The sequence below is a fragment of the Argopecten irradians genome, chromosome 10 (genome assembly GCF_041381155.1).
Source record: "Argopecten irradians isolate NY chromosome 10, Ai_NY, whole genome shotgun sequence".
Lineage (NCBI taxonomy): Eukaryota > Metazoa > Mollusca > Bivalvia > Pectinida > Pectinidae > Argopecten > Argopecten irradians.
In genome coordinates, this window is record NC_091143.1 from 14,343,380 (window position 1) to 14,367,594 (window position 24,215).

The window sequence follows — 24,215 nt, forward strand, 5'->3', positions numbered from 1 at the left end:
GGTGTTAGGTTGTTGACATGGCAACAGTTACTATTGTAACCATGGTGTTAGGTTGTTGACATGGCAACAGTTACTATTGTAACCATGGTTTTAGGTTGTTGACATGGCAACAGTTACTATTGTAACCATGGTGTTAGGTTGTTGACATGGCAACAGTTACTATTGTAACCATGGTGTTAGGTTGTTGACATGGCAACAGTTACTATTGTAACCATGGTGTTAGGTTGGTAACACCAAGAAATTACAACAGTGAGAGTGCAGCTGCACTCAGTAATATGGTAACTATAGATATTTGCCTCTATCCTGGACTGGCTAGTTCTAAAAATCTCTAACCATGCATTATTTATTTCCTACGTTTGATGAGAAAACTGTTGCAGTTTATTTCTGTTTTTGGCCATTTAATCATCCGCCTCCTCTCTTTCCCTTAATAATGAATGGCCAGGAGCACAAAAATAAGGCATAAATCAAGTAGAATATTGACCTTTCCTTAGATAGTATAAACCAACAGTTGGGTAATTTCTCAGTGTATGTAGCTAGAGGGATACCTTCACTGTTGAAGTGGGATTGTCACCCTCATTGTCTTTTGATTTACAATTAATTTTCATGCCCTTTTCTTGAAAGGTGTGGGGGATTGGTATTGTTACTTATGTCATTCCTGTAATGTCATATCCAATTCCTTATTCACAATATCTTGAAGACGGTTTATTTTAAGGAGGAGGGGGTGGGGGAGGAGGTGGGAGACAGGAAGGATTGGGGTGAAAGGTTAGGGTGGCAATCGTTGTGATGATCATACATACAACCTATAGCAGCTGAAGACTTTCTAACATCGATTTTGAACTTCAATACTGAAGTTGAATGGATTCATAATTGTTCATGTATTTGTTCAGTATAATAATAAAATCATTCTGCTAGTAGCTTATATCTGTTTCATTCATATTATATACTGCTTGAAGTCCACTAGTTCCAAGGCATTCAAGGTGATTGGTTGGTTGAACTAAGGGCAAAATTTATTAACCACTAAACCTTTAATATTGTAAATATTATAGATGATGTACATACCATTGCCATGTCTTTGGCTGCATGCTTCGGTGATATTGTACTATAAAAAGGGCAACAATTCCACTATACAAAAAGACACAACACGAACATACGGCAGTCTCCCAAAACATGCACCTCACACTTCACACACGCTACACACTGCATACATGGGAGGCCGTCCAGAGCTGTGTAATAATGACTTTTAAATCAATAAGCAATCAGGGTCGAAGAATGGCGGTCACTGTGGTCAGTCGACAGTGAACCAGCTCCGATAAGTTTTTGGTCATATACTTGGAGTACATGGACAAAAATACGGATTAATGTTACCTGGACGTGTGTAAGGTCATGGTTATAATGATGTGACAATATTTGCACCATTGGATTTTGGAAATTCGGAGAAACCTATGTTTTATTTCCGTTTTATGGATTCAACCAAGAGTGCGTGAGTACAGTTCACCCGCGGGTTTGTACCGACATTGTGACACGGACTATATATACTACTGTGCATACCTATACATGCATGTATGTGCATGTGGATTGCACACGCTGTGATCGAGCCCTGTTTTAAATAACATTATTTATTTAAAAGACAATTGTGAAACTAAAAAATGGGTGACAAAAAAAAATCAGGTAAACTTTCGCAATCTCGTCTCTCCGACGGTGGTGATGCTTTTTCTGTGAAATCGCTACAAATGGAACTACGACAGATGAGAGAAGAGATGAGAGAAGAGATGCAATTATTTCACAAACTGGCTAAGACAGATGACATTAAGGAAATCGTCGACAGAGCTTTGGAAAACATGAAAGCAGAGATACTGATTGAAACGCGAAATATGGTTGAGAAGAAGTACAAGGAGGTAGACGAGAAAATCGACGGATTCCTAATGGAAACTGACCTATTGAAGGGGCAGCTGAAACAGAAGGACGACGAAATTGAAAAACTGCGCAAGGCCATGAAAGTAACACAATGCGATACAAACTACAATCAACAGTACAGTAGAAAGTGTAATATCAGAGTGGTGGGAGTTCAGGAGACAGCTGACGAGACGGCAGATATGTTAAGGGACAAATTCATACATTTATGTAAAGAAGCAAGTTCGGATGCGAGAGACAAAGTGAATCTAAACAGGAGAGACATTGTTGCGATTCATAGACTTCCATCTAGGGCAAAACCCCGCCCTCTTATCGTTAAATTTTTCAATAATGAAGCCAAAAGTTCTGTTATGCGAAAGAAAAAAGTTATAAAGGAAAAACACGGAATCCGAATGCAGGACGATATCACTAAGGACAATCTGGATCTGATCCACAGACTTAACAGTCACCGTGAAATAGAATACGCATGGTATTACAACTGTGCTATATATGGAAAAAGCACTTCCACAGAGATGAAAGTGCGATTTGACCTGTACGACGACATCAACCAAGTTCTACGACAGCACGTTGACAATGTAAAGAAATAGAGGCTGATATCGCGATAGACTGTGTATGTAAGTAGAAATTCCTGATATACTTTCATTCTGAAAACCGAAGCTGTCTTAATTTTTTTTATGTATATATGATATGTATAAATATATATAAATTAATACACTTAAAAATGTAAACATACATATTAATACTCAATAGAGTACCATATGTCCCACACTACAAATACCTTTTGCACAGTTGATTGAATCAGTCACGGTACCATCTATTTTATGACATACGGTGTAGTTATATTATATAATATATAACAGATAAGGTAAAGGGAGAAAACTCCAGCATGACTAAATTTCGCCATCGGACTAAACTTTACACTCGGGTATGAGTTATATGTTTTTGGAATGCTCTTGAAGTTGAACAAATATTGTTTGACTTTATTTAATACCATAAGCTAAAGGGAATCCCTCCTTTTTTTTCTTGTATTTCACTTTTATTACACATGCGATTCCAAGGTAATAAAATACAGGGCCTAGTAGCACTCGGTTTCATTCGAGAACGTCCGGAATAGCAATCGCGACACCTCGGAATAACTTCCGGCAATCTTCGGAAACATTTCCGAGGATTGCCGGGGGTACGAGATCCGGTTGAAGGAAAAGAGTTCTACATCCGCATGAAACGATGGTGATGACGAATAACTCGGATCATGGTAAACTTACATTCGATATGCTGGCTTGGTAAGTTTTCAAATCTTTGTATATTGTTATACTGAAATCGAGCCAGGACAGTTGAGCCGATAACCGGGTCGACGGAGAAATCTATTATTTACCAGTCTATTGTTTACACCTTGTTTAGGCTGTACGTCACAGTAGTTGTAAGTTAGGTGAATACAATGCATGTATCTAGCATAACATTCACTAAATCGACTCGCAAAAGGTATTCACTGTGTGGTCAGTGTATTTATTTCTACACATATAACACATAACTCATGGGCTAGATTAGTCCAAAAATATGTATTTTTGTATAATAAGTTAATAGGCCTAATATGTATTTTATATAAAATATGTATTTTTGCACCCATGACTGTCAGTGTCAGATATTGATTATTTTTCTTTAAGATTACTTATACATGTATACTTACTTATAGAAAAGAATTAGAACACAAATCTGACAGGTACATTTCTTGAGGCCTAATATTTTAATATTCTTTAAAAAAAAATTGATAATATTAAAGACCAACCTTGAAATGCTGATATAGATTCACCAATTTTTGTATCAACTGGTAGTGGTATACCCACAATGATCACTATTTTTTTCATTGCTTGTCTTATGAAATCATTCATTGTTTACTTTGTCTTGTTTTTTTCTATATGTATATGTTATTTCAACATGTTTGTGTTAACACCTTTTTTCAACAGGAAACTTATTATCATAATTAACAATCTTTTATTATATCACATACTAGTTTGCCCAATAATATGTACGTCCAGCCCTTATATATATAATAATGGCTAATTTCGAGATCATGTCGTTAAACGTTAGGGGGTTATACTCATGCAAATCTAAACGAATTGATGTTTTTAATTGGATTAAGGAGAAACATAAATCAATTATTTTTTTACAAGAAACTCACAGCTGCAAAGAAATTGAAACATTATGGGAGGATGAGTGGGGTAGGAAATGCATTTTTAGTCATGGCAATACTTCGAGTGCAGGCGTTGCAGTTTTTTTTGGGGAAAATATAGATATAGATATCCATGACAAAGATATTGACCCCAATGGTAGATACATCATTTTAGATATCTCAATAAATGGAACTAGACTTACTCTAACAAATTTGTATGGACCAAATAATGATATGCCATGTTTTTACAATATGATATTCCGACTAACAAGGCAATATTCAAATACTAAAATGATTATGGGAGGAGATTGGAATGTGGTAAATGATATGGATATGGATACATACAACATCATACAGGATAGTCATAAACATAGTAGGGACTCTATAAGAGAAAATATGGAAGATTTAAATATGTGTGATGTTTGGCGAATACAAAATCCAGACAAAAGAATCTTTACTTGGCGCAGAAAAAACCCAGTAAAACAAAGTCGCCTAGACTATTTTTTAATCTCACATGATATCTTTGATATTGTTACAGACTCTGATATTTCACCAGGCTATAGAACGGATCATAGTTGTATATTTTTGACTTGCAGAAAAGAAAATAACACAAGGGGAAGGGGATACTGGAAATTTAACTGTAATCTTCTAAGAGACAAAGAATGGGTTGATCTTGCAAACCAATGCATTAAAGATACAATAAATGAATTTAAAATAGGTGATTGTGAAATATTAGATCAAATAGAATTAAGTGTGAATGATCAGATGATGTTTGAAATAATTAAAATGAAAATTAGAAGTCTTACAATAGATTATTCCATTAAATCAGCAAGGGAAAAGAAAAAGAAGGAAAAAATTATTGCAGATAGAATTCAGAAATTGGAAAATTCCATAAATCACCATCCTTCTCCCAAACTATATGAAGATTTAGAAAGAGAAAATAATGCATTATCAGAATTGAGAAAAGATAAAATTGAAGGTATAATTATGAGATCGAAAGTTGCATGGCATGAGAAAGGAGAAAAGGGATCTGATTTTTTTTGCAATCTTGAAAAACAAAATTATACAAATAAAACCATAAAGGAATTGATAAAACCAAGTGGAGAAACTATAACAGATGACACAGAAATATTAGAAGAGGAGAAATATTTTTTTGAACAACTTTACTCCACTAGAAACGTTGGCAATAATGAATCTCCTCTATTTGAGCATGGAAAAAAAATACACGAATCCGATAAAGAAAGCTGTGAAGGTCAAATTAAGATTGATGAATGTAGTAAAGCTCTAAAAAATATGAAAAATGGAAGAAGTCCAGGATCGGATGGTTTCAGTAGTGAATTTTATAAATTTTTTTGGAAGGATTTGAAATTGTTTGTGTGTAGAGCTATAAATTATGCATATAATACTGGAACTTTATCAGATTTTCAAAATCAAGGGGTTATAACTTGTATACCTAAAGAGTCAAAAGATAGAAGATTAATAAAAAACTGGAGACCCATTACTTTATTAAACACAGATTATAAAATAGCCTCGACAGCAATAGCTAATCGCATTAAAAATGTTTTACCATCAATAATAAGTAATACACAGAAGGGTTTTATGAAAGGCAGGTTTATAGGTGAAAATATCAAATTAATATATGATGTTATGCATGAATTAGAAGAAAGAAATATGTCTGGTCTTTTGCTATTAGCAGACTTTGAGAAAGCATTTGATTCAATTGAATGGAGTTTTATTCAAAGATCCTTAAAATCCTTCAATTTTGGTGAGTCTTTAATGAAATGGATACATATTCTATATCATAATGCAAAAAGCAGAATAGTCAATAATGGACATTTTTCATCCTTTTTTGAAGTACAACGCGGCTGTCGACAGGGGGATCCCCTATCACCGTACTTGTTTCTGATCGGTATGGAAATTCTGTCTATACAATTAAAACAAAATATTAATATCAAAGGTGTTAAAATAAATGAGCAAGAACATCTAATTGGTCAATATGCAGATGATGCCTTTTTATTCCTAGATGGTTCTCCTAGATCATTATCGAGTACAATAACAGAGTTTAATAACTTTTATCTAGCCTCAGGTCTAAATTTAAATATACATAAATGTCAGCTCATATGGATAGGAAATAAAAGATATTCTGATGAGATCCTGTGTCCTGAGCATCAGTTTAATTGGTCTTCTGAAAATTTTAAAGTGTTAGGGGTCCAGTTTTCACTCAATCTGTCAGATATCATTGAAATTAACTATAAAGAAAAGCTTTCCAAAATCAAAAGACTTCTTGGAATGTGGTCTAAAAGAAACCTTACTCTGTTGGGGAAAATCACCATAATCAAAACATTTGCACTACCTCTTATAACCCATCTTCTCTATACTCTGCCGAATCCGGATAGAAAATGGTTAAATGAAATCAACGCAGTGTTCTATAGATTCATATGGGGATATAAACCTGATAAAATAAAACGTAACACTCTGATTCTGGATTATGAGGAGGGTGGATTAAGGATGATTCACATTGAAAGTTTTATGAAATATTTAAAAATTAAGTGGATTAAAAGAATTTATAATGAAGATGGGGATTGGCAATCTCTAGCCAAGAGAACTTTTAATAAGTTTGGAGGTGAAAGGATGTGGAACTTAGGGAAAGAGAAACTTGAAGAAATAGCAAAGAATATTACAAATAAGTTTTGGAAAGATGTTACACTAGCATGGGCAGAATACAAAGGTAATGATTTATCCCCTATTCTTGAAACTGATCTTCTTAACTATGTTCCTGTGCCACTCTTTAGACAATTTATTTTATATGAAAGAGAAGGGATTACAACAGTGAAAGATATTTTAAATAACAACTTAGAATTCCTATCTTTTAATGATATTAAAATAAAATGTAATCAGCTAAATTTTTTGCAGTATTTCTCATTAGTGGGTAAGATACCTAAAGATAAATTAGATAAGGTGAGAAGAGAAAATGCAACAGGTAACAATGTAATTATAAACTTATTTCAGAATATTTTGAAATTAACAGATTTGAAATATGTATATAAATCTCTTCTGAGAAGTTATAAACACTTCCCTATTGAAAAGCAACACAAATGGATTGGAAAACTTCATATAGACCCAAATGAGGAATTAGACTGGAGGAAAATTTATACACTTAGTTTTAATATGACTATGGATACAAGAATTCAAAATCTACAATATAAAATTCTCCATAGAATTCTAACTACAAATACTTTTTTACACCAAATTAATGTAATTGATAATGATTATGTACCTTCTGTAAGAACTCTCCAGAGACTATTGAACACTTACTGTTTTATTGTGGCAAAGTAGACAAAATATGGAAAGAATTTAAAAGTTGGTTAAATAATATAAACCAAAACAACATTCATACGGTAGGTGAAGATTTGGGAATAAGAGATATACTATTTATTTGTGAAAACGGACCACCTGTTATTAATCATTTGATATTAATAATCAAATACCATATTTATAACTGTCGCTTCAGGAAGACCCAACCAAATTTTGAGAGCTGTAAGAAACAGTTTTGTAAAATAAAACAAATTGAAAAAATAGTGGCCACTGAAAATAACACTGTTAATGAATTTAACCAAAAATGGTTCCCCTTAACTATTTAACTACTTTATTATTATTTTTTAAAAATTTTTTTAAATAAAAAATATCTGAAAAACAAACATTTTTTTTTTTTTTTATATTATGGGCAACTAGATATTTTTCTTGTGCTAAAAAAGGTGTTGTTTATGTTTGTGTTTGTGTTATTTTGTTGTTGTTTTGTTGTCTCCTATACATGTGACATATGTGGAACTATCTATGTACCAATTATGATTACAACAAAATTAGCTCTTCAAGAAGGTCAATATCTCATACTACCCTAGCCAACAAATTGTAAAAAAATATCTAAATAAATATAAATATAAATATCTAAATATCTAATATCTAAAGAAAATGTGCTTATGATATATATGAACCTTCTTATGTATGAAATCTTATAAGGATTAATTCATTGGCTTTTATTAAAATTACACATATACAATGCATGTATGTATATATGGTATGTGTGAATATATGTATATGAGTTAATTTAATTTCCCAAGATTGCATATGCAGAATTGTTTTACTTCTTAATTTTTATTAACCAGTTTCAACTGACCCTTGTGGAAACACAATGGACTTTTATGGGTCATGTTGCTGCTGAAGATAAATAATGTGTTACTGCTATTGTAAAAAAAATTATACATGTATGTGTTAAGTCTGTATTAGGGCACAACAGTGCGAACAAGTATATGTATAAATACATGTAATATATGTGTGCTGGTATAGGAAAATGAGAAATGGAACAATTGTTTTAGTTGCACATATGTCGAGTGCTATGGATATATATGTAGTGTTTGTTTTTGTTTGCTTTTTGTTTGTTTTTCGTAATGTCTAAAGTCATGTAGTTCATAATGTAAGTGTGCCATACATATATGTATTTTTTGAGGTTCCCAATTGATGATTGATACTGTACCTAGCGTCTCTTGTACACATACATGTAAGCAGTTGTATCAATTGATCCTATCTACAAATGTTACAAACTTGTCTGATTCTTTTTCAGTGCTCAGTTCTATGTCACTAAAATTTTAACAATTGTGATATCAAAATCAAGGAATATGTGACATAGCATATATATAAATGATTACCTGTATGAATAACAGAGAAATCTCTCACTTATTTTAAATTTGTAGATATATATTTGTGCTCAACTTTATGCCACAAGAATTTTAAAAAAATATGATGTCATAATTAACAAATAGGTGACATAACATAAATAATATAAATGGTTACATGTATGAATACAAGAGAAACCCTTTCACTTAATTTAAAGTTATATATCTACTGTATATTTGTATTTGTATGAATGAGTTTGGAGAATGAATGGAGCAAATCAAATGTGATGAATATGAAAGCGATCGAGTAAAAGGAGTGAAAGAGACCTCCTGTGAGAGGCTATATGTTGTAAGAGGGATGAACCCAGGGTCCCAACCCTGGCATCCCTCAAATTTGCTGGGGAATAAAATCGATTTTGAAACCTTTAAAAAAAAAAAAAAAAAAAAAAAAATAAAATAATTGTCTTTAATTCCCATACACACGGGCATGTGTGATAAAAACACCACAATTCTCTCTCAGAGAGAAGGGAAATATATAATCACTAGGTATTATATTTCATATTGTACATACTTTTAATAATTCAGTAAGAGATTTTCCCAATTTATAAATAATTTCCTTTCATCAAACGTCAATGAAGCTCATCTAAGCTAACAATTGTACATTATGTTCAGCCATAATACATTGTTCCCTGACCTTGTGTTTGGTTAGCTTAAAAGAATTCATAGCCATTTTCTATTTGATTCCTTGTTTTCAGATAGGACATATGACAATTAAATATCTTTTTCTTCATGTTTGGGTTTAATATTTATTTACTTAATATAGAACAAAAATTTGCTTCCAAGGTAAGTAACATCAAAAAGAAAAGGTATGATTCACCTGTTCAGTTTAATTAAAAACGTCTTTATCCTTTGAGGCTTGCAGAAATAGAGTTTATATAATGAATTTGAAAAGGATCCCATGGAATTTTTATATATTCATTACGTGAAAACTACCTAAGGGGTAAATTTCATTAAACTGTTTGTCTGTTGCTATTTAGGAAACCGTTCTGAAGGAAATAAATGACAAGGTTGTTGAAGAACATCTGCAATGGTTTTGAACAGAGGACTTTTATTTGTGTCTCTGATTATGTACCTGGCACTGTCTATCTACCATTTCTATGATTTCTATACCAGAATGAGATGCCCTACTGTTTTCACGCCCCTGGATATCAGTAGTGACCTTAAACCTACAATTATACAAGGAACACAAATTATGATAGTATGTAATTTTGTGTACCAAAGTATTCTGAGAAGTTTCTTTAGCTGGGTGCTTACTGCTTTATTGTGTTGTTGGTGATAAGGACATCCCACTGTTTAACTCCCAGTCTCTATATAGTTTAGGTTCCTGTTTTACTACAAAGCTATAGTGCTACTGATAGTGGGATGTACTGGAGAAATTGGTCAAGCTGTGCCACATATTGCAGAGTGATAAAAGGGTAAAGTGCCCCAACATTCATGAAATTGGGGGCTCTTTGACCAGCAAAGGCAAGGTAAGAAAAGCTGGGAGTGCTTAGACATTCATTAGAAGAAAATTGTGGCTCTCTGACCAACAAAGGCACAATGTTTTGGGTGCTCAGACATTCATGAGCAGAAATCTGGAGCTCTCTGAACAGCAAGTTTAAGGACAATGTATGAAAGGTTTAGAGAGAGCTATAACTTTTATGAATTGCAATTGGGGGCTCTGTGACCAGCAAGGGCATCAGGTAATGAAGGCCAGGGGAGACTTGACATTCATTAGCAGGAAATGAGGCTTTCTGACCTGGAAGGCAAGGTTAAAAGGCTTGTTATGAGGCCCAGTATTTATGATAGGAATGCTTGGTGTCTTTAACGAGCAACAGAGGAAGGTAAAGAAGGCTTAATCATATTAAACTTATCCTTCCAGGGTAGTATAATTTAAAAAAAGACACAAATTTTCCAGCAAACAAAACTTTCCAGACATTATTGATTGAAGAAAATTTCTGAACAGTAAAGTCAATATTTCATTGCTTATTTTAGCTTAGTAGATAGTGATAAATTTCACTAAGTTACTGAATGAGAAAAGTTGTTTTCTCCAAGGCTTCTTAAATTACTAACTGAATGATGAGGATTGGATTGAGGGGCTTGTAATTGTTCCCTGTTTTACAAGCTGTTGTGTGTATCTCTGACAGGCCAGCAGTATAGTGCCTGACCTAACCTGCTATTTCCTGTGTGAGCTGCTCTCTCTCTCTCCCTACCTGACCAGACCCCCTTTACCCACCTGTCGACTGTGTACTATAGATAGATTTCTGGGTCAGCCTCCACAAACAGATGTACCTCTATCCTATACTGATAGGGAAACATCCCAAATTATCATACAGTTATTGGCAGAGTCTGTCTATTATAGCTTGTACTAAAATTATGGCACTTATCAGTTTGTGGCCAAATTCAAAGGATGACTCTTTTACATACAATAGAGCAAAACATATTTTGGTATAGCCTCTTGGGATTGGTTTGCTGATCGATGTTTGAATATTGAAAGTTAAAATGCAGGAGCTTATTGACCATGTAGGATGATGGACATCAATCTCTAGTATACAAAATTGGCTTGATGATCAGTGTGAGCGGGTGATTGTAACAAGGATTACAATACCAGCCACTGTTTGGTGTATGTTTCTGACAATTCATATACTAAAAAGAGATCACAAGATCAAACCTCATAAATGGCAGATGCTGTTCTTATAAAGTTAATGAATATTTTTCAGGGAACTCAGGCTTTTCCTGGTCAGCACTTAGACAAACTGATTTGTTTGTTTCATATGAACTTTATATATTTTGAGTGTAGGTAGGAGAAAAAGGATAGAATCAACATCTTAAAGAATCTTTTTTTTTATTTTTTTTTTATAGTTGATGCAAACGAATGAATTCACAAATAACAAATACAAATAATGGAGGAAATGTATATCATGGACAGAAGCACAACCAGTCAATTCTATCTAATGATACAATGGAGAAGTTCCATTCTCCTATTGAGAGATAAGCTATCTCTGTAGCACGGTGCAGTAGTTGATTTTATAAACCTTTGGATAACACTGATGAGTGACGTAATATCATTTTACTGTTGTTGATCAGACATTGTGTTATTGTCCTCTTGTTGATGTAATCAAAAATCGTAACCTTGGTAAGATGAGACTATAGGATAATAACAGTACAGTGCACCATTCTTATTAATGATATTCCATAATACAGCAGATCTGAGATACACATTAAAATTTTAGTTAAATGACATAGTTTGGATATGATAAATCTCACCTTTTGATGTTTGAGATATATTATATGCAGTTGCACAGAAAATATGACGTCACTACCACTGGAAGGTGGAACCATTATCATACTCAACCTTGCATATGATTTTAATATCTTAGAATCTCTGTATTATCACAGGTGTATGATTTTCATTTCAAAATATTTTATTAAATCACAAGATGTAATCACAGGTGTATGATATGTGGGGTATAAGGTACTAGAGTTTATGATCATGAAGTATAAAAGATGACGGCTCTCTTTCATATTCTACCATTTTGACCATGTAGTTGAGGTGTCTATCTTTCTGCCACTACCCTGCATGTTTCAACTGTGATGGCGTATAGGGCTAGGTGTCTCCTATTTGGCAATTAACATTCCATCTATTGATTGCAGTTGCAAATTGGTGAGAGTTGTTTTGACATTTTACCACAAACCCATCACCTCTTGGCTGCAGAGGCCAAAAGGATAATTCCTCTGACGTTGGAGTTCTCTACATCAGAGTCAACAAAATTTTGGCTGTGTCAAAAGTGTGGTGCAGTTGCCAAGTACTTGTATATACCTTTGTGGATTTAGTCCCAACCCCATGGAAACTCTCTGCCCATCCAAATTCCATGCTCGATTGCACTTATTCATGACTATCATGTGCAACTCTTCAATTATGCAAAATCAGAAATGTTACAAATTTTTATTCAATGTCAATAAGATAGTAAAATATCAAGGTTTACTATCAGTGATATGTTAGATAAATCGTCACCCACCTTTATTTTTTTCCCCTTTTCACATCTACTGAAGAACCAGAAGATCATAACATTAACACATTCTTTGTTGTATGAATAAATCGTTAGTGTATAACAATTATGGAATTTAAATCATTATCTTAATTGTACTTTGTAATAATGTCTACCCTGTAATAAAGCTATAGCCAGACACTATTGCCACATACTGACTGTAAATTCACTCTAACCACTATTGGTGGACTAATTGTGCTGCAGTTAACTTTAATAGCGACACATTTATCACATAGACACAATCATCGTTTTACCACATGGTGATAATTGTTTGTCTAGCCAGGCATATCACCATTCGTCGTGCATGCAGCAGTACTAAATTATCCTTGATGTCATGTTGTGCAGCAGAATGCTACATTTGTTGTGAAGATTTCATTGATATGCATGCTGCTGTTGAAACAATTGATCGTAACTGTTTTATAGCTGCTATATTCACGGTAATGAAAGTCATTTGGGGAGTTTGTTGATCCTTATTATTACAAACTGATGTCATTCTAAACTTCCAAAGGAATGTCTACCGATCTAACATTTTGAATCTATCTTTGTTGTAATTTGAGTTCTGTACTCTTAAATACCAAAAGGAGTATGTTTGCACTGGAAAAGCAGTGATTTTCTAAATATAAAGTGTTAAAATTGTTGTCCAACACAAAGATTCAGCAGAAGCTTTAATTATAGTTTTGCTAGCCAAATTAAAAAAAATCTTTCTCCACTGGAATTTGGTCTTCAAAACTTAATGTGAACAAATTTGTATGCCTATAATCATAAAGAATGTATTCTTTGATAAAGTTAAGACTTATCATATATGTAAACATATGAACAACTTTTAGAATTGATATTTCTCCATATTTCTATTGCCAATTCATACCTGTCCGTAGAAGTTTCAAATTGAAATTTCTAGGGCAGTATTGTAAAAATCAGTTCACAAAGATTTTAAACACCAAATCCATATTTTGGGAGTTCTTGTTTACTCACGTCATACATACATACATTCATAGTTAATGAAAATTCATTCATGATTAATGAAAATGTACTCTTTGTTTACCCGTACATTGGCTAATGAAATGTGATGGTATCATTATATCAATGATATAATATGGAGATAGGTACATGGGATGGGTTTAGAAGCAGGATAAACATTGTATGTTATCGATTCCCATCTTCTCATGTAGCTATTTACTGATCGAACCACATTATTATGTATGCATATGTCCTTGTGTATATTAGCATGAATATTAGAGATATTTTATGGTTCGTTTACATTGTTTTACCTATAAAGTGTGCGAGCTCTGCGACGTCTTCCTCGTCTTAATATGGGCAGGGCAACTGTTTGAGCTTAGGTCTGATTGTACATATGCCGTAATGAATGATAGTTTCATTGGATAGCTTTGTCAATAGCTGTCAAAATTCATGACTATCTTCCGGCGATGTGAAAACCTATCATTTAGTGGAGAATACATAAAATATTGATTCATTTGAGTAGCAGTAAATTTCCTCAAATATTCTTGGAACTGGATTAACTGCCATGGGGATGTGTGAATAGTGTATGCTAAGTCAACAGCGCTAATAAGGCTATCAATTGTCAAGGTAATAATTAAACTGTGTCTATAAAGAATGACATGTTGTGATGGGAGGACATGATGACCATGGAAACCTTTCTCACAACAAGGAAGAAACACACCGATGATAAGAGTGTGCCGTTCTGGGTATTCATGTCCGAAAATGGTGGTGAAAGGCGCCGGGTCCTGTACATATCCTGTTTGTGTTAATTGGAACCAGTTCATCAGGTCTGTTTACAGGTGCTCTTCACACTGTAGGTAAAATATGTAGCATGTGACCTTTCTTATGAAATGATGGATGATATCATGTTACAGTATATATACAACTTTCCGATACCATTACATATGGTATTGGGGTTTCTGCTCTTATTGTTCAGATATGCTTAATGTTACCAGAACAGTTTTTGGAATCTTCTTTGACCTGTAAATGGTAAGACGTTTTGGCATTAAGCATATTGTTAGCTGTTTAGAAATGGTAAAAGCCATCCACGGCAGGGAATCCTCATAAATGTCAGGTAAGTTAATAGGTAATTTTATCAAATTAACTCAACCATAATTAAACATGAAGGGAAAAATTAAGGTTTTTGTACCAAATTTTTTCATCATACTGTTAATTAGAAAGCTTATATTTCCAATTACTGTGAATTTATATCAAATATTTATCTAGGAGAACTGTTATCTTGGAAGCTTAATTGGTATTAAAAATGTCATAAATTCAATGTTAGAATTGATCCTGGAAGATAAAGCTAATTCAAGGTAAAACATATGAAAAATTTATATGCCAGAGTATTAAAAAATTCTGTCATGACAATAAGTCATTGTAACAAAGATATGCTGACACAAAACTAAAGGGATTGGGAAAGACCTTCAAAAAAAAATTTCGATATAAAGTCTACAAAAGTCGATAAACTTGACCTATATGGAGTGTTTTCTTGTTCTGCCAATGAAAGGCAATTAGCTTTAATTCATGACAGAAATTTTTGTGAAACATTATTGTACTGTTCAAGGCTGAAGTAAGATGGATTGTCCTTGCAAAGATCTGGATAAAAGGTGTAATTTCTCAAGTAGCCATTGATCTTTTTTGATTTATTATTCTAACAATTAGTTTTAGTTCATAATGCCTTTATTACAGGTCTCAGCGTGTAAATGTTACATGTTGGCCTGTATAACATGACAACTTCTTTAGAAATTACAATTAAACCTGTCTATAAATACCACCAAGACACAGTAGAAAATTGTCTTTATAGCCAGGTGGTCTTTATACATAGTTTGAAGTGTGTGATCTTATTAAGCAGGTGGTCTTTATACAGAGGTAGTTGTTCAGGCAAGGTTTACTGTATATCAGTGAGTAACACGTTGTCTATATATTAAAGGCTTAGTCAATCACAGATGATATGTCATAAGTCCGTTTTAATTAGCAAAGCAAAACTTGACATCATAATTGTTCTTTGATCTTGGAGAGCATGAAATCTCAATTCGCTGGAGAGCCTGAAATCTGGCTGGATTCGATGGAGAGCCTGAAATCTCAATTCACTTTCAAACATTTTGTAGACTTTGAATTTGCTGAAATAGTAATATTGCCTGCAAAAAGACATCTTAGATAGACCTTTGCATGTCACAAGATATCTCTGATGGAAATATAACTTTCTCAAGTTTTTTCCATATCTACACAGACAGAAGGAGACTGGTGTTAAATGAGACCTTCACACAGTGCCCATGTCAAAGTTTGTTTATGACCTGGTAGCATCTTTCCGTCTCAAGATTTGATTTGCTTTGTGACCCAGTAGTACTGAGATGTAAGAAGGTTGTCCTGGCATAGTGTTGCTGGAAGTACTGATTAGGTGGCACTAGATCCTTCACTAAATGGCTTCTTTATTTCACAAGGTTCCAAAGAACAAAACACTCTATTGCATAACACCTAATTGAAAGTGCTTGCAGACAAACCGCTCTATACTGGCAATGCTAATAACAATGTCAGAGTTTTTACTTTTGAAGTATTATCTCCTCTTTGACATTTGTCTATGAGTTGGCTGTGCCTTTAATTTCATGGGCATTTTTTTGTCTGTCAATAAAAGTTACCTGACCTTAGCTGAAATAGTGTACAGATATTCAGTATAATTAATAGGACCTTTAGAAAAGTACTCTGTACTATATACAAATGATGATACCTCTAGGCCACATTAGTAAATCTGGTCAAATGTGTTGGTTATGAAAAGTGATTAAAGACCTAAATATATGGTAGATCAAACAAACACCTGATCCAATGAAAGGCAAGATAGAAAAAATCTTAATTTTTTATTGTCGATGAATTACCAATTAGAGTATTAAATGATAGTATATTTCAAACAATGATAAATATAAGACAGTGAGTATCTGGGACTTAAATAAAATATCAATAGTGTCTACCAGCTGCTATTTCCTTGGATTGTACAAAAGACACCAATCCACCAGTAGTTATTACCACCAGTAATCTCAAAGGATTGTACAAAAGACACCAATCCGCCAGTAGTTGTTGCCACCAGTAATCTCAAATGATTATACAAAGACACCAATCCACCAGTAGTTATTACCACCAGTAATCTCAAAGGATTGTACAAAAGACACCAATCCACCAGTAGTTATTACCACCAGTAATATCAAAGGATTGTACAAAAGACACCAATCCACCAGTAGTTATTACCACCAGTAATATCAAAGGATTGTACAAAAGACACCAATCCACCAGTAGTTATTACCACCAGTAATATCAAAGGATTGTACAAAAGACACCAATCCACCAGTAGTTATTACCACCAGTAATATCAAAGGATTGTACAAAAGACACCAATCCACCAGTAGTTATTACCACCAGTAATCTCAAAGGATTGTACAAAAGACACCAATCCACCAGTAGTTATTACCACCAGTAATATCAAAGGATTGTACAAAAGACACCAATCCACCAGTAGTTATTACCACCAGTAATATCAAAGGATTGTACAAAAGACACCAATCCACCAGTAGTTATTACCACCAGTAATATCAAAGGATTGTACAAAAGACACCAATCCACCAGTAGTTATTACCACCAGTAATATCAAAGGATTGTACAAAAGACAACAAGCCACCAGTAGTGACTACCACTTGTAAACTCAGAGGAATTTACAAAAAACAACAATACATTCTCAGTACTTAATAATGTACATCATCTACCTGTTATTTCAAAGGCATGATTGTAGACAGTGATTAGTATTGGAATTATAAGGGTCACAGTTCACAAGTTCCTTCTATAAGAGGACATTTTATGACAAAACCAAAATGATTTAAACTCTCAGTTTCAATAATGCAGTACATGTACTCAAATTAAGACTGGACTGACTTTACATGATTTATAATTACAGCGTTAAAGCCTAGGTTTTTAATAGCTTATTAGCTGATAATCTTCAAAGAGTTGCTTCCCTTTAGTTGGGTACACATCTGTTGCTTACCTATATTGGCCTTTGACCCTTTTCACCAACATTATACCTGTTTCTATTAATGACTTTACCATAATGACAGTGATGTACTAGATATTGAACTTTGTAACCATGACATCACAGTTTAAGTGTACAAGATAGCACCATGTTAGATTTAGAAATAAGTGAATGGTAATAAATAATTAATTATTCAATTATTTTTTTTGTTGAAACCGTACAAATCTTGTTTTTCTGAAGAAAGAAAAGAAGTTATGTTTGTCGTATGTTCTAAAGAGCTTTAAAATCAGACTGTCCCAGATATTAAATGAAGGAGCTACATATAGCATTATGTGATTGTGTCATGTCCTAACCTATTCTCTCTCCTCACATCAGGTCCCACTCAGATATCCTAATTTAATTTCTCACAGATATATCTCTTCTTTTTAAATTTGTTAATGTCTTGATATATGATCTATGTGAAATATAGATCTAAGGAAAGTAAATGGTTTTACAATATCACACACTAAAGTATGTCAATAAAATCTACAAATATTATTGAATGACAGGTTGTACAAATAATGAGGGTGAAACCTTTTCACATACTTGTACCTGCAGGTTCCATGAATTTAAACAATGATTTAATGCTATTAATAGAGGTGATTAGTTTGTTACGCAGTCAATTATTTTTATTTGTAAATTAATTAATCAGATTGTTGTGCCGTCAAGGTAACATGACGTACGGTAGGAGAAGTCATGTGGAGTGTATATTTATAGGTATATATGTTGATACATAGTAACATCTGTGAGTGTTTGATCTGGTACCTATAATGACCCATGATTGTGTATTGCCTATAGACCTCCTCTCTATGGGGCAAACCATTAAAGCTAACACATTTAACCCCCCTCAAAAATAATACAAATGTTTCACCTATTCAACCTTCTGCTGACTTTAAAAACACTTTAAACATTAACAAGCATGTTGTCCAAATGTCTTATGAGGGCAGCTCTTGAAGCGCTGGCCATTTAAATGTGCAGTGATCCCTTTGTATAGGCTGTTACTATGGGCCTGGTTAACCAGTCCTACTATACACCAATCTCGTTCCGCTACCTCTATGTCTTGTCTGACGATTCAAACTTTATGGGCCGTGACCTTTGCACAAGGTATTGTTCAGAGATGTACATATTTTATTTCATAAAACAAAGATTTGATACCTTATATTTTGGCTCATCTCTTTAACTGGTTTAATCACTACTAGAGTGACGCACTTGTATAATGTTATTAGACATTTAGAATGTATATTGCATGCTTTTAAACACAGATAAATATTTTGAAATCAATTATGTACTTGTATTGTTGAATGTAGTTAAGTGGGTTAATCAGTAGAATAATGAACTGATACTATAATGTATCTATTGGAGGCGTTATTTTACATTTAATTAGACCTGCACATAACATAAAGATAAGATAAGACTACACAGATGTCTTAACAGTCTCCCCAGCATGTAATAGTGTATCAGTGTAAAGACATGGTGTTCATACTTGAATGAAGACTATATGAGAAATAATGAAACTCTTCACGACACATGTACATTTGTTGAATCCTAAATTAACTTAGTTTTTGTGTTTAAGTTAACAGTTTGTACCTGGCTTGTCATCCAGGTTGCTTACTATTCTGACATAAGAATTATATCAGTCAGGTATCAGATCCTATCAGTGACCTTCTATTGGGGCACTTGGCACACTTTCACACTATAAATAGTTACTTTATCAATTAAAACAAATAGCTCAGTATCATCTGATTTATTTTTATTTTATGTAACATTTCTGCTGTACAGAAGTACATCAGAAACTTTGGAGTAAGGCATTTATCTCCATGCCCCATTGAGTAGAACAAAAAATATTTCAGGAACTCTATATAACACCACTTTGGACATCTACAAGATGTACACAAAATATTACTTTAGGGTGATCACAATGACTTTGACATTTGATATGACCTTCAACCTAAGTATAGTAAAAATCAGTCATCTGGGCCCTGACATTGACTTTAACTTAAGGAAATTCCTTAATTTAAATACTTCTGAGAAAAGCATAAGCAAAACATCTTAAGTAAGAAACTTTCCTGAAATTAACTTCTGTAATGCTTTCCCTTGGAAAATTTAAAGTTAAGAAATGTTTGTTAAAAGCAGGTCCTATTGAAAGTCTGCATGTAATTATGTGATCATCTGAATGACATTGGCAGCAAAAGAAAAAACTTAATAGCCATATAAACTTTCAAAATTTCTCATACTATTAATAGGGCTTGCAATTGATCTGAATTATGTGCTCTTGGATTCATGAGAAATGGTGTACATTCTCAATAATGTATCCTATCTAAAAGTGCTTAAAGCAATATGTTGACAGCCATCTTGGAATCATTCAAACTACATTGTATCGATTCATGAAGCCAGATTGAAATAAAAAGTTCCATATTTCACAAATGTATTATATATTCCGGACTGAATAAATTTATGACACAATTGAATACTTTTCCTTTGGAGTTTGTATTATGAAATGTGTGTTGGGTGCTATCGTCCCTAGTGATGGATAACACTTACGTGTCAACATTGAACAATGGCTTTTTCACAAAACTCAATAGAATTTTCTATAAAAATGTTGTAAGTATGGTTTTGACCAAACATACCTGGTGCCTATATTGATTGTGACGTCTGTATGTTTAATAGTCCTGTTTGCTTTACTGTGTATTCAGTATAAAGCTTGCCTGTAATGTCCTACTTTCTACTAAATAATTTACAAAGTACTAAATACACATAGATGTCAATGTTCTCAACACTGTATGTAACACTTGTGTTGTTCTACAGCATAAATAAATACAATGGAATAAATATCCACGATCAGGTATTTTACACCTCTGGAAGGCAACTACCTTGAATCGGTTCTTCAAATAAAAGTGGCATTATTGATTATGGTTTTCATGTTCTGATTGTTATCCTCCAAGTTGCTGTGTGTGGTGAAGGTGACATATTACCTTAGTTACAGTGGGGCATTTAGTGGGACAGATGGCTAGTATCACATGTAACATGAAGGACATTCACATTGGTAACATGAAGGAGATCACATTGGTAACATGAAGGACGCTAGAAATGTCTGAGGAAGGGTGAGTAGTAACTGGTCAGAAAAAAATGTCATTGATGCTTAGTTTGTGAAATACTGGCCTGAGTGTCTGATACAATTCTATAAAGAGGTAAGGTTGTTTTGCTATTGGAGTGACTGTATATCTTGGATTCAAAATTATCAAATCTTGTCAGCAAAATTGTCATTTGTAAGGAGCAAAGTGATATACTGACCAGTGTTAACTACTATCCTATCTTATCATTGCCTGGAATAATGGAGCTTTGGAAGTAACCAGTATCCAATACTGGTGTTTGTATCTCGGTTAGACTATGGATGTTAATGTTCACTGGTGTAGAACATATGTTCTGTGATTCAGGTATCATGTCACCAATCTATCTGGAGGAGAAATGTTATGGGTGAGCAGACTTTGTTACTTTGGTAGTCTCTGATGTAGTGAATATATCATTTTATCCTGGGATATGCTGATACTGAAGGAGACACTTCGCTGCATTGGTCAGTTTTTGTTACATTGCTTTATAAAAGTGAATATATTATAAATCTAGAGGTGTGCTTGGTAAATTCTAGTATTGTTTGGGATACATTACTTTATAAAGTGAATGTTATAAATCTAGAGGTGTGCTTGGTAAATTCTAGTAGTGTTTGGGATACATTTCTTTATAAAGTGAATAATTCTAAATTTAGAGATGTTTTCTTTAACTGCCAGTGGTGATGAAAACATCTGGATACCTTGGTTGTTGTGTGTTACTGTGTAATGTGAATATTATTCATCATGAGATAATCTTGCCGTATGTCAGTGATGACAAAAAGGATATTTTGTCTCGTCGGTAGTTTGGTATGTGTTTCTGCATATATAAAAACTGAATGTTACTTACCCTGAGATATATATTTGTGTCAGTGCTTGTAAAGAAGACATTTTGTCACTGGTAGTTTTGGACATATTTTGTATAAGAATATATCCTTATACAAAATACATCCCACATGTATATATTAAATGTTGGTTATGATGTAGGCTGGAAGGGGGGTTTATGATATTACTCAAACAAAAATATCCTAGTTGGACATGTCCTTGATATGGCACATGGAACTAAATTCCTCGAAGAAATGTTTGATATGGCTTTATATATTACACTATTTCTTAATATCAAACATTGTTTGTTTGTATTGAAACCTGCATTAGAATAATCATGAAGATAACCAAATCTTCTGAAAACATCTGCAGGTTTCATATCTCCCAAGAATATAGTAACATTCACGATGCAAAAGGGATTAGGTCTTGCAATCAAACACCTCTCGGTGATTGAGATGATAACTTCAAAAGAATATCATTGCGTGTCTTTTGATTTTTTTTTATTTATTTTTTTTTTTTGTCATTCTCAATGTAATCATGGGTTAAATGTTAACAGACAAGTTTAATTTTATTCTTCTATCATTTCAGGTTTCTAGTGTATCAAGGCAGAAAATAAAGAACTGAAGATGGCGACCTATAACCACTACAGTCACTATAGCAACGGGTTTGTGGTTGAGTACGTAGAAAACGGCTCCTTACCTTGTTCTAGCTACATCCTTTTACCCGCCGAAAATCTGTGGTCCAAGGGTCTAAGGGGTTTCCTCTATATTTTAGCCATCGCTTATATATTTTTAGGCGTGGCGATAGCCTCTGACATTTTTATGACTAGTATAGAAGTGATCACAAGTAAAAAGAAAAAAGTTGTGTCATGGGACGAAGAGAAACAAGTAAAGGTGGAAAGAGAGGTGCTGATATGGAATGAAACAGTAGCTAACTTAACTCTTATGGCACTTGGAAGTAGTGCGCCGGAAATTTTATTAGCAGTAATTGAAACAGCAAAGAATTTAGGAGCAACAGATACTGAGGATTCTTTAGGAACGTTTACCATTATAGGAAGTGCTGCATTTAATTTACTTATTATTACTAGTATATGCATTGTAAGTGTTCCTTCTCCAAATGTGAAAAATATTCGAGAGTTTGGTGTGTTCGTATTAACCTCAGCCTGGTCCCTGTGGGCCTATATATGGATGTTACTGGTAGTGCAGTATATTTCACCTGGAGTCATAGAGCCTTGGGAGGCATGGGTCACACTTGGGTACATGCCCATGTTTGTCATAGTGGCCTACTGTCAAGATAACGGCTGGTGGTGCAAGAAAAAGAAAATCACGTCAGAAGAAGACCCATCTGATGAGGTATGTACTATGTCACTCAGAACTTCTGATATGTTTTTTAAGCTTATAATGATGCAATTTTCCTGAGGAGAAAGAAACAATTTTTCTCTTGCATAATTGTTTTCGGAAACATCTTTTAAAGTTTAAAACTGATAATTTAAGATTTTTTCCTGTTGTCTCTCTATGCTTCAATTAATTTAGTTATAAAGGACTTAAAAGCCTTTTCATGCTGATAATTATTCTGTCTTTGAGCAATACATGGTATTTTGACCTCTTTGTGATCTGTATTTCTAGTAAGATTTACCTGTACCCCGTGCAATACAGGACTTCTAGGCCTCTTGTTGACATAATTATGTACCTATACACAGGCAATACAGGACCTCTTGGACTCTTGTTGACATGATTCTATACCCACACACAGGCAATACAAGACCTTTGGGCCTCTTGATGACATAATTATATATTCACACACAGTCAATTACAGGACCTCTGCGCCTCTTGTTGTTTTGTTTTTGTTTAAATGTCAAGTGGTATCTTTGTCTACTAGGCTCTTATCCCCTTTTTAAACTGCTACTGTATAGGGGTTAGAAAGTATTTCAATACTCACAATATGCCACAGCTGAGTTTTAGTATTGTCTGTTAAAGTCAAGGTGAACAATTCATTAAACTTTTTATTTAATTGTTGCTTTACAACCATTGTTATTATTTCAAGTTGGACACTGTAATCAAGATGTCACACTATTATGAGCTAATGAATAGCATGTGTAAAATTTAACTGATTTGTAATTTATTTTATTTTAAAGGTTAGATGAATTGAATAAAGGGTTTAGAATTAGAGGAAAACAATAAACTACAATTAAACATATGAACAGCATAGAAAAAGTATTATTCTGATAGCTAATCAGAATATAAAATGGATAGTAAAGAATTACCATTAGTTATGTTATTAAAGTTGGCTGCTTATTTCAGTCCTCCAAAATATAATTCCCCTGAAAATAAGGGCTATGACGTATAATGTTTTATCATGTTCATCGCAGCTCCTTTGACCTTGCTGAACATGACCTTTCCCTACGCC

General features: G+C 33.6%; 2 protein-coding genes across 13 annotated transcripts in view; both read left to right on the forward strand.

The window, feature by feature from the left end:
- Positions 1-24,215, forward strand: part of LOC138333188 (sodium/calcium exchanger 1-like) — a 198,659-nt gene that overhangs the window by 115,447 nt on the left and 58,997 nt on the right. For all 12 annotated transcript variants that reach the window (XM_069281375.1, XM_069281385.1, XM_069281386.1 and 9 more), the window contains one exon: positions 22,398-23,161. In XM_069281375.1, coding sequence (XP_069137476.1) covers positions 22,436-23,161 — 726 coding nt within the window. In that variant the 5' untranslated portion in view covers positions 22,398-22,435. The remainder of the gene's footprint in view (positions 1-22,397; positions 23,162-24,215) is intronic.
- On the forward strand, positions 1,267-7,832 carry LOC138333189 (uncharacterized protein PF3D7_1120000-like). The gene has a single exon (XM_069281391.1). It carries the CDS (start codon positions 1,647-1,649, stop codon positions 2,496-2,498), a length of 852 nt encoding a protein of 283 aa, XP_069137492.1. The 5' UTR covers positions 1,267-1,646; the 3' UTR covers positions 2,499-7,832.

What these genes read in the sequence shown, in the direction of transcription:
- LOC138333189 (XM_069281391.1), top strand. Translation starts at nt 1,647, where the DNA reads ATGGGTGACAAAAAAAAATCAGGTAAACTTTCGCAATCTCGTCTCTCC.